The sequence below is a fragment of the Cryptomeria japonica genome, chromosome 7, assembly GCF_030272615.1.
Source record: "Cryptomeria japonica chromosome 7, Sugi_1.0, whole genome shotgun sequence".
In the NCBI taxonomy this organism is placed as follows: domain Eukaryota; kingdom Viridiplantae; phylum Streptophyta; class Pinopsida; order Cupressales; family Cupressaceae; genus Cryptomeria; species Cryptomeria japonica.
The window spans coordinates 817,392,755-817,403,926 of record NC_081411.1 but is presented as its reverse complement, the minus strand read 5'-3'; the positions used below and the strand labels follow the sequence as shown (position 1 = coordinate 817,403,926).

Sequence of the window (11,172 nt, the reverse complement as noted above, 5' to 3'; positions counted from 1 at the left end):
TAATGTCCTCGACAATTTATCAGACAAATCGTTATCACAGATCTTAACAATGGTTTTGGGACGGTTCACACTGACAACCATCTCCAAGTAAATTTAAAATAATGAACTTCGCAAAATGACATTAACTAGCATTTTTCCTCCCACTGAAATGAATACACGTCAGATTAATTATTCAGATTAATTATTCATATCTATAATGGGTAATGGATGAAGAGCCAGTAAAGGGGTTTAAGTTTAAAATGACCAATACGCTTGAGTCTTCCACGAAAGTGCAATCAGCCAAATAAGAACTGGAATCTATCCTAACACCTCAACAACTTATCGGATAAAGAAATCTCAAATCAGTATGATAAATTTGAACAATACTCTTGGGCTAGTTCACACTAAAACCATCTCCAAGTAAAATTAACATAAATGATTGTCACCAAAATGATATAAATTAGTTCAAGTAGCACTTTAAAGTTTATATAATTGCGTGTAAGTACCCAACAAACAGAAATAATTCCCCTCAAATCTTATTTGAATTTACTGGCATGTGCAAAATAACCCTCCATGTACTTGAAAAAAAGCAGGCAGATTAAGATCCAATCATATAGGCTATCAAAAAATATCCTTCAAATATTTACAGCAAATACATGATATGGCACTGATGACACAAATATTTTCTAGCATGAAAAAGAAAGCCTAATATTCATAGAAGAGAACATACGCACTTGAAAAAATAGTAAAATTGCAACAGTTTAGACCCCACAAATCTGAAGCAACTTCTAGAGGGATCATCCATGGAAATATATAACAGAATAAATGGGAAACACAGAAGTGAGTAACAAGAGGTGAAATCTTAGTACCTAAGTAGTTGAGTACTGTTTTGGGGCAAATGTCTTCTGTTAAAGAATAATAAGCACTAATAAATTAGAAAGGAAAATATGCAATACATTTTTTCTTAGACTTGTAAAATCTCTATATAGAGTTTACAACATGAAACCAAATCTATATTCTCAAAAATATAGATGGCTATCGAAAAGACTGAGTTGTCTTGCATTACAAGAGATTCCATCACAAACTCTATATGAAGTGGAACAACAAAAATTGACACCTCCATGACATATGGCTTCCATGAATTTAATGCCATTTTTAAGCATGTCCTGTAGTGCATAAATCTACAGGACAAATGCCTTCAATCATCCTTTCATTTTATTATATTTTATAATGTTACACATTCACGACTTACTGCATTGTGTGCCATAAGTTGCAAAGGAACTCGGGATTGAAAAAAAATGATCTTCAAGGTTCACAGTTAAATGAACATACATTCATCTTTCCTGAAACTTCTGTTGCGCTCTTCACACATTTGAATGATTGAAACTTCTTCAAAGAGTTATAAATTATACTTACAGCAATTTACTGAAACCCTAGATAGAAGTGCCGAAGGGCAGAGAATCTTCAGATCTACATGCATAGCCACTAGTTTCTTGTGCAACCTTTTCCCAGACACTGGCAATTTTCTCTGCGTATCCTACCTGCAAATCAACATATGAATTCCTTCCTAAATGACAGCAGATAATACAAACCCTAAAATCATTAAATCGTTAACTATAAGACTGTAAACATATGTCACATATCCAGAAATGGATGATAGTAAAATCAGCATCATCTGCAATGCCAATTTTTTGAGAAGTAACTGGCATTGGTGTTCTGATGAAATTTGACAATTGATAACAAAATTTGAGCTTACAACTAGCGTTAACAGTAACTCTCTTCATAATTATATATCAAATATCATCTGTATTTTACGGTGAATAAAGTTTCTTTGAGCAGGCACTACAATATTTGCGTAGAGTTTTATCCAACATAAGTTGATAACTTGCACAAGTTCAACATATTACTGCTTTCAATTAGCAAGATAGTGACGGAAATTGAAGCATTAATGTATCTCTTACGCATTTCTAATAGAAAACCATTTGGAAAATTTAAGGCCACATAGCCTTATAGGGTGCAAATGATTGTTTGTTCATTTTGGTGCATACTAGATTAATTTATTTACATTTATCTCAAGTTTTGTCCTATCAACTTGAAATCCATAAATTTGTAACGATAAAATAAAGGTCTATACAACTTGAAGACCAAATTGGTGGAAGACCATAAGTTGTGACTTGTCAAAGAATCACCCTGCAATCATTTACAGTATGCGAGGCACTGCTATCATATATGGTTGATGGCATGGTTTACTCCATATTCTTTTGTTTACAACTTTACATTTATCTCAAGTATTGTCCTATTAACTTGGAATATGCAAATTAGTGCAGTTAAAATAATGAAGATCCATACATTTTGAAGAAAATTTTGGTGGAAGACTATGTCTCACAACTTGTCAAAGAATTACCCTGCAAATCATTTAGAGAATTCACCAGATACCAGTATCATATATGGCTAATGGCAGGGTTTACTCCATATTAATTTGTCTAGATTTCACTTCCAAGGTGACCTATCCCAGAAATATTTAGATTCTCTGTAAGTTCAAATATATGATCATTTTGGTGCATAATAGCTTAAATTATTTGAATTTATCTCAGTTTTTGTCCAATCAAATTGGAACTTATAAATTGGTAACACGGTAGAAGATGCAAAGACCTTGATCATCGCCTACAGATGTGACACCGAGAACTTTTGGAGTGCCACTCCTTGTAGTACTATCCCAGATTTGCACATGCAGTAGGGGAATTGAGAAGTCTTCATTATGGGGTTCTCTGAGGTGAGATTATGGTCTGTATGTGAGGCGATATGTAGTGAAATCTCTATGTACTAACCTCAGTGGTGGTGCATGGTTTAGTGCAGCAAAAAGTGTGAAATCATAATAATAGCGAGCATTACAATCAATTGATATGAACATCAACCAACTTTTTACCGGTACTTTATATCCCAGAAATATTTAGGCACTCTGTTAAGTTCAAATATGACCATTTTGGTGCATAATAGCTTAAATTTTAGAAATTTATCTCAATTTTTGTCCAATCAAATTGGAACTTATAAATCGATAGCACAGTTTAAATGCAGAGAAGCATACATCTTGAAGAGATCAATTTGGCAGAAGACTATCTCACAAATTGTCAAAGAATTCCCTTGCATGTCTTCTACTGTTCTACATAATAATCTAGGTACCATATCATATATAGCTACTACGATGGTTTACTTCGATAGAAATTTGTTTAAATTTCACTTCCAAGCAGACCCATTCAAGGAATATTTTGGCTTTCCAAAGTTCCAAACATAATCCCATCAATTCACGAACATATATCCCAGTCAAACAAACACACTCGTTGAGGCATTGAAAATTTGAAAATCTTGATAATTAATACAATTTAGTCTGTAGAATATTTTAAACTTAGCAAAGCATGGACAAGGTCATCAATAACAGCTGAAAAATATGTTCCATAATGAGTCTAGGCTTTGCCTTGACTAAAATTATATGACATCTCTTAACTATGCTATTAAAATTATTTAGCAGATCTCTTTTATATCTCACTTTCCCGCAAACCTAAATTGATGTTTACTGTAAGTTACATATATGACCCTTATTTGAGATTCAATGTTGCTAGTGTCAAGGAAAATGACAACAGGCCAAAAATATCCATAGTGTTCTACGTTAGATAGCCATTATCCTATTTTGAATTCAATTTATAAATATGGTGAAAATTTTGTACTTATAATGTTGCAAAATCCAACAAAGAAATGCAGTTATGAAAAGTGAAAATCCAAAAGAGTGGGCAGAGGATCCTGTCTCATACTATGTGACCTCATTAACAATAACCATATAAATTATAAATGCATCTCAATCCTACCTCAACCCTCTACTTGTCCATTCAATTACTATTTGATATCTATCATCAACTTCTCTGCCACTACTAATCACAATAGTTTCCTGTTTTGTAAAATTTTGCCCATTCAAGAAGTCGTGAAGTTGAACCCCCTGAACATAGTGACAGATCATGATTATCATAAAAAAGAGCTAGTTTTGTTAAGAGTTTTCTTCTCGCATGATGTTCCCAACACATATGCCAGATGACAACATTACTTAAGTCAAAGAAACATTGAATTTTGTTTGTATATAAATAATAAATTAACAGCCGACTCATCAAAAATATTTCTAGCCCTCCTTGGGTATCTAACAACTCTGCATCAATTATACAAAACCCTCTCAACAAGGTTTGATGCTGCTTACACGAGCAAATGGAGAGAAAAGTCTTCATTATAACTTTGACATTTCCTTTTGTCAGAGGCAGTTCAATTTTTAAAAAAATTAATGTGAGACATTTATATAGCTTCAAATCTCTGTGTATGGATTTTTAATAGAATAATTTGTTCTTGAGTTGATAAGGAACTTGCACCAGTCCTCTTGATATATCCTTCTTATGGTCTTGGCAATTGCTTCTATCAAGGATAGATCATTTGCTCTCTTTCGAGAGAACTTTTTGCAAGAAATCTTTTCTGGGTTGATTTGTTCATTTTAAGAAATATCTTCTTCAACCTATTTATGATTCTTTTTTTGCATTGGTAGCACTTTTTCAGTTTTTCCAATCATATAGATAAGATTATTCTCTGAGTTCAGTGAAAGCTATTCCTTCTTGGGGTAAATGTATGTTTGTATGAATTTATTAAATATTTCAAGGATCTTAAAACTCGAATTCAGTGCCCAAACCAGATTAAGGGTTTTCATCATCAGCATTAGGCACAGTTAGTATATCAACCTCTTGCATCAGCACTGACACAGATACTGGATGGGAATATCCACATGAGAAAAGAGCCTCTATGCCTGACCACTGTCACAGGGAAAAACTTGCAGGAGAGCTACACTGATATACAGAGGCTAGCATCAGTCCCTACTTCAACAACTTGAACCAAAACTTTAAACAACTGAATCTTAATCATAAACTTGCAGCGGGCTTTGTATGTTGCATATGTCCATGAAAGCCTGCATCCCTGATCATAGTCTCAACATATAAATTGCAGCAGATCTACAGCGCAAAACAGAGGCTTACATCAATTCCTACGTCACAACATGCACCAAAACAAGTGCAACTTCACCATACAACTACAGTGGTCTTTGCATATCCAATGAGGTGACACCAAGCAAGAGACACAAAACAATCTCTCACGTTCTGTTTTCCATCTGAACAATTATCCTTGTGGATAAAGTATAGATAAGCATGTTTTAATTTTTTAGCATTTTTCATAGTGAAAACCCCTGATGACAAACATAGCCTTGTCATTTTTTGCAAAAGTAAATGGAAACCACTCATGCACAGATGTATTCACGTTCAGATGCATCAGTTCTGATGTATAGTTTACCAATTTGGTATATCTTATTTAAATCTTCAAGCATGGCATACCTCTGATTTTAAGTCTATTAACAGCAGCTATAGAATTTATAGTTTACTTCCCTCATACAATTAATATGATCCTATATGCTGGTTTTATCCCAGTGGCAGGTTTCATTCTCGCATTTGTGCATCTTGTTTTTTATTAGGGATAAAACAGGTTTTGAGGGGACCCGAGACCCCATACAAGAAGTTTTGAAGGGACCCGAAACCCTCTGGACTTAGCAAGAATCCAGAACCCACAAGCAGAACGCTGCAAGAAGAAACAAACAAAGACAAACAGCAGCCAGCCAACAGCCAAACAACAGCAGGGCAGCAAAGAACTGGCAAAGCCACCTGCAAGGCCTAGGCCATCAGACAAGAAATTTCAACAATACATAAGATAAGGGCTTTACAAGGCTCCCTTAACCTGAAACATGGTTTTGGCAAGGCTCTCATAACCTTATTACAAAGGGTTTAACCATGGAACTCAAGATCATCCTGCACCAAGCAACAAGAGCCTCCAAAAAACTGAACTCTGCCTCTCCCAAAGAGCTCCTCTCCACCTCAATAGAAGAGGATCCCACCTCAATAGGGACAGAAGAAGAAGAATCCACGGAAAAGTACTCAGGCTTCAAAAACCTTTTCTCAGAGGATATAACCATAAAACCCAAAAACATCAGGCTTTTGTGCATTTTGTTACATCTCTACTCTGTTTTCTTTTGTGGGCGAGGACCCCATTTGAAGCCCCTTTTATTTAACCAAAAAAGTTAAAACAAATATGATCCTTTTTTATTTTGTTGATAAAAAACACTTGATGAAGGGTCATTACTTTTGTACCAGTACTTCAATTTTGATAAATGTATGAACCTAGTAGTTATGAACATGAGATTTTCATGATGCATGCTAGCGACTGAGAAAAGATTCTGGAAAAAACTGTGTGATTTGTTTGCAGTGGTAGTTGCAAACATTGTTTACAAACTCAGAGAGTTCTTGTTGGGTCCATGTGATTTTCTACCTGACAAGGAGCTCGCCAAGTGGCTGAGTCAGTGCAAGAAATATTTGAGTTTCTCACAAGTTTCTCAGAAAACTTGCTGACTTTACAGCACAGATTCAGACAGTTTTTTGCAGACTAGACTGTTGAAAAAAAACGTGCCATAGGTATATTAAAACATGCTATCCTCCTTATTTTTTGTCATTTTCATCTTCAGCAATTAGGTTCTTAGCAGTGTGAATTGATTGTCAAGTTGTTAAAAGGATCTATGAAGTAATAAAATTATGAAAAATGGCATGCATCATCAGGGTCTTTGTAGCTTTGAGGGCCTTAATTGAGTTTGGTGGCAGGGGCTCCACCCATGTCGTCTATTGTGATAGGAAAACCACACCTAAGGTGCTGCCCCTTGATCTCCCTAGGGTTTTTCACCCCAAAACCCCTTCTCTGATTTAAAAAAGAAAAACATAAAATTTGTTTTGGGCTGCACTGGATGGTAAATCAAAGTATTTCCCATTATTGGGATAGAAATACCAAAAAGAGTTTTTTTTTACCTATTTTATGATTTATAAGCAGTTATTAGTCTCCCAATTAAGTCCTGAGTAATTATATTCCATTTGTACTTTTGGTTTGCCAAGTCAATCCTATTTCTGATAATGCTATTATGATCAAAATAGACTTACATGTTCTCTTAATCCATTCTCTATGCATATCATGCACTATTTAAGCTTAATTTGTGTATTTATGTAATTTCTTTATTTGGCAGGTCTGAGTTAAAATTATCAGCTGCCAAATGTTCACCCAGACCATGTTTTTGAACTTTTGTTACAAAATCCAAAAACTAAGTTTAAGATAACCTAAATCCATAGCATAGTTCACCAAAATGATTACTTCATAGTGTCACACAGGCAACTAAGCTGCAAGAAATGGCCTTAACCTCAAGCATCTTCGGGCCATTTTAAGAGATTTGCTATAGTGCATGACTGATTATGTGCATCTATGCATCCTCATACCAGATAAATCAATGTTGGCCAGATTCTTCCTTCAAGATACATGGAGCTAATGTTGATCTGCTCTTCATTGTTTGAAAGATCTAACTAGCTTGCTAACTTAAGTCCTTTCATATTTACATTGATTGGACAAAGATTAAAACTAGTTTCTCCAAAAGAACAAACCTTGGATAAAGATACAGCAAAACTCCAAAGAAGCCAGAAAACAATTCATGCATACATAGAGTTTTATCCCATCACAGGCCAAGGAGGAATGCCAAACTATTGATGGAATTCCAACCTTATAAAACAAGTTAAAGATGTATTGAATAAGAGAGAAGTTAAATCAAGCAGATTTTAAAGACTGCCAAGTTCATTTCATCAATCATGCACACAAATCTTGTGGGATGACAAAGGTAATAGTAAACACACTTAAAAGCAAGGATATATTATTGCATGCATATAATGCTCCAGCATTCCACAACAAAAAGGGGGAAAACATGAATGATTATTCTTTACCCAGCATGGCTGAAAACTAAAAAAGAAATTGTGGAAAATCCTGAAACAAGCTTAATTCTAGGAAAAGAAACAGATGGAACCAACTAATATATAATGAACTACCAGAGCCCAAAAAGAATAATGCATTTCCTCCAGTGCAAAATTGATTTCCAGACATTAAATAGTAGTTTCAGTTAGGCAAAGCACAAGGAAACCCATAGAGCATAAAAAACCAATGAATTAAGAAATTTTAGGCTGATCCTCTTTTCACTGCTTTGGAAAATTTCTCTTCTACACAACATGGAATATCTGGTTAGAATGGAAATGACAAATATTCCAAAGGAAATCCAAGCTGGTAGAATGTGACTCTTAATGTCATACAGACCATTGACCAATAACAAGCAAAAACTTCTTATGTCAAATTTTTTTTATTGAATTCCAGGGAGATTCCTCTAGTATATGCATAGCAGATTAGTTCAGAGTCAGACATTTCCATAGCAGTAATAAATCAATATCATGATGTTAGAAACCCCTGCCAAGTGACTCTACATCGGGACTTTGACAGCATAATCAAAATCAATCTAGGAGAGTTAGAAGGGGAATTGATTCTGACACGAGTCCAAGACATACAAGTCATCTTACAAATACTTTTAATACTATAAAAGCCACGATAATGCCAAGGAGCTTATGGCTGTCATACATGGACTTCAAATTGTGAGGAATCTTCACATCATTCACACCAGCAAATGAGAGAATTTTCATATTACAATAAAATTTTCTTTAAGGATCTTGTTATGACCTAATCACACATCACCCCATCCCAAATAGGGACCCCCCTACCTTTTAGGCCCTTTTGGTCGTTTGGTCTTGGTTTTTTGTGGGTTTTGGTGGCAGTCTCGTTAGTCTCTCGGTTTTGTGAGTCTTTGGGGGTCATTTGATTAAGTCTGCTTTTCGGTAGAGCAAATTTGGTGAAGTCTAGGGCCTGTTTTGTTAATTTTAGGATTTTTGCTTTTAGTCCTAGATTTTAGCGGTTTTTGTTAGGGTTTTGAAGAAACTAAACATACAACTGGAATCAGGACCCTTCAAGGAACCTCCCAGTAAAATTTGAGCCAAAACGGAGCAACTTTCTATTTTTAGAAAGTTCCTATTTTTTAGGGATTTTATCGAGTCCCGGAATGTCGTCATTTTGCCAAAAATCAAACTTACTATTTCTAGTAATTTCTATTTTTAGTAAGTTTCTATTTATAGTAAGTCATTCCTGTGTCCTATCTAGGGATCTAACGCTGACATTTTAAAGGTTTCTATTTTTGGAAAGTTTGTGTTCTGACAGGACCATTCGGGCAAGGTGACAAAGATCAAGCATTCACGACTACTTCTAATTCCGGAAAGTCAGAAAGCAGACAAGGAGAGTCAGAAAATGGTTAAGTGCTGGAAGCCCATTCCTGAAATGGAAAGCTCGAAAAATTTGTCTCGGTCTGGGAAATCACCCCAAGTTCTTATATGGTGGCCCGATCCGAAAGGGGCTCAAAATCCATCCATGTCCGGAAGAAGCATGAAATGTTGGATTCCTCCTTCACAGTAAAAATCCGCCCCAAGCCAAGGACAGGCGCCAAAATGAAGCATGCAAGGAGAGATTGAAAATTGCAAGAATCCATGGAAGTGAAGAAATAGCGTCATGAAATGGAATTGGGCGCTAAAGTTGATATGCCTTGGAATTCACAAAAACTCATAAATTCCTCCTCTAAGGCAAAATTCCGCCCAAACACTCAGGAGGGTGCCAAAATATAAGGATCATGGAGGATTCAACATTCAATGAAATTCCTCCACAAGCAAGAATTCTGCCCTAGGAGTTGGGAGGGTGCCAAAATGGAATGGTCATGGAAAGAAGAAGAAATTGTGAATTCCTCCTCTAAGGCAAAATTTTGCCCAAACACTATGAAGGGCACCAGATTGAAGGATTCTTGGAATGCGCAGATAAGTTAGTGAATCCTTGACCAAGTCAAAATACCGCCTGGAAGTAAAGGAAGGCGCCAAAACAAGGAAGTGCTGGAAGATTCCAAACAAAGTCTGAATTCCTCTGCACATGGAAATAGCACCCTAGTCTAATGGAAAGCGCCAAATTGAGGGGTGCTTGGAAAACTAAAAAATTTGTGAATTCCTTGCCTTCAGTGAAATTGTGCCTAAGACATGATGAAGGCACCAAGCCTAGGTAGTCATGGAAAATGAGATAAAGCGTGATTTGTCCTTCCCAAGTGGAATCCACACCCATGCACAAAGATGTGCTCCTGAATGATTAAGGCGTGGAAAATGATCAAATTCCAAGACAGTGAATTCCATGCTTAATCAAGAAAATTGAAAATTTGTCTAAGGCATGAAAGTCTAGGGGTCAAGGAGGAATGAAAAGTAAAAATCCCCTCGGAAAAATTTTTGAATTTTCTATTTTTAGACACTGGATCTTATCAAAATGTGGAAAATTTTATAGATTCGGAATCGTGAGGAATTTCTCTATCCAATGGACCTGGCTCCTAAATTTTAGGCGGATCCCTAAAAAATAGGGGATGTTGAAAAGAGTGTGAAAATTGCTTAAGAAGCAGAAGACGACAGGTTAGAATGAAAATCAAGCGAATCTTAAAGAATCTTTCAATTTTGAAAGAGTGGGAGTTAATGAGCTGGCCAAGGGAATCTTCCAAGTATGATGCATAACTTAGTGCATTAAATGAAACTTCTAAATTCGAACTCACTCACAAGGGAAGTTTCTTTTGCATGGCATAGTGATTGGGAAAGTATGACGCATCATAAATTCAATTGCTAAATTGATGCCTCCTAACTTAGCAGTACGATTTGAAGGATTCTATATAAGCATGGAGAGGCATTTCATTTCTCACGTGCAGGATTCAAAAAAAGAAGAATGGGAGAAGTGAAGAGAGGTCATACTTGGTCTTTGTTTTCATCATTTCCAAGGTACTTTTTAGGATGGCAGAATCAAGCAAGGCCGCTACCCTCTCCAGGCAGGCATTGATCAAGGCAAAGATGAAAGGTTTCCTTCCTCGTTCCCAGATGAATTCCAGATGGGAGGAAATCAGCGATACAAATTTGGGCACATTCAATCTGGCTGCATTCAAGATCAAAATGTTTAGGACAGCAGGGCATAGTCCATCACCAACAGCTGTCAAAATTGTCAAGAGCGGAATTGTCACGGCAGATGGTTTTCCTCCTGCTATTCAATGTCCAGACTTGATTCTGGAGTGTGCAGAGCATTATAATCCGGAGCGGAAGACAATTTCAACGTCAGATGGCAAGTTGTTGGCGACATTAACTCCGGAGTCAATTGGTGAGGCTT

The 11,172-nt window shown here is 36.1% G+C and overlaps 1 protein-coding gene across 1 annotated transcript in view; it reads right to left on the bottom strand.

Moving 5' to 3' along the window:
- Window positions 1-912: 912 nt before the first annotated feature.
- The window catches only part of LOC131041802 (sorting nexin 2B), a 32,673-nt gene continuing 22,413 nt past the window's right edge, over window positions 913-11,172 (bottom strand). Inside the window, exon 7 of the mRNA XM_057975016.2 lies at window positions 913-1,520. Coding sequence (XP_057830999.1) covers window positions 1,413-1,520 — 108 coding nt within the window. The 3' untranslated portion in view covers window positions 913-1,412. The remainder of the gene's footprint in view (window positions 1,521-11,172) is intronic.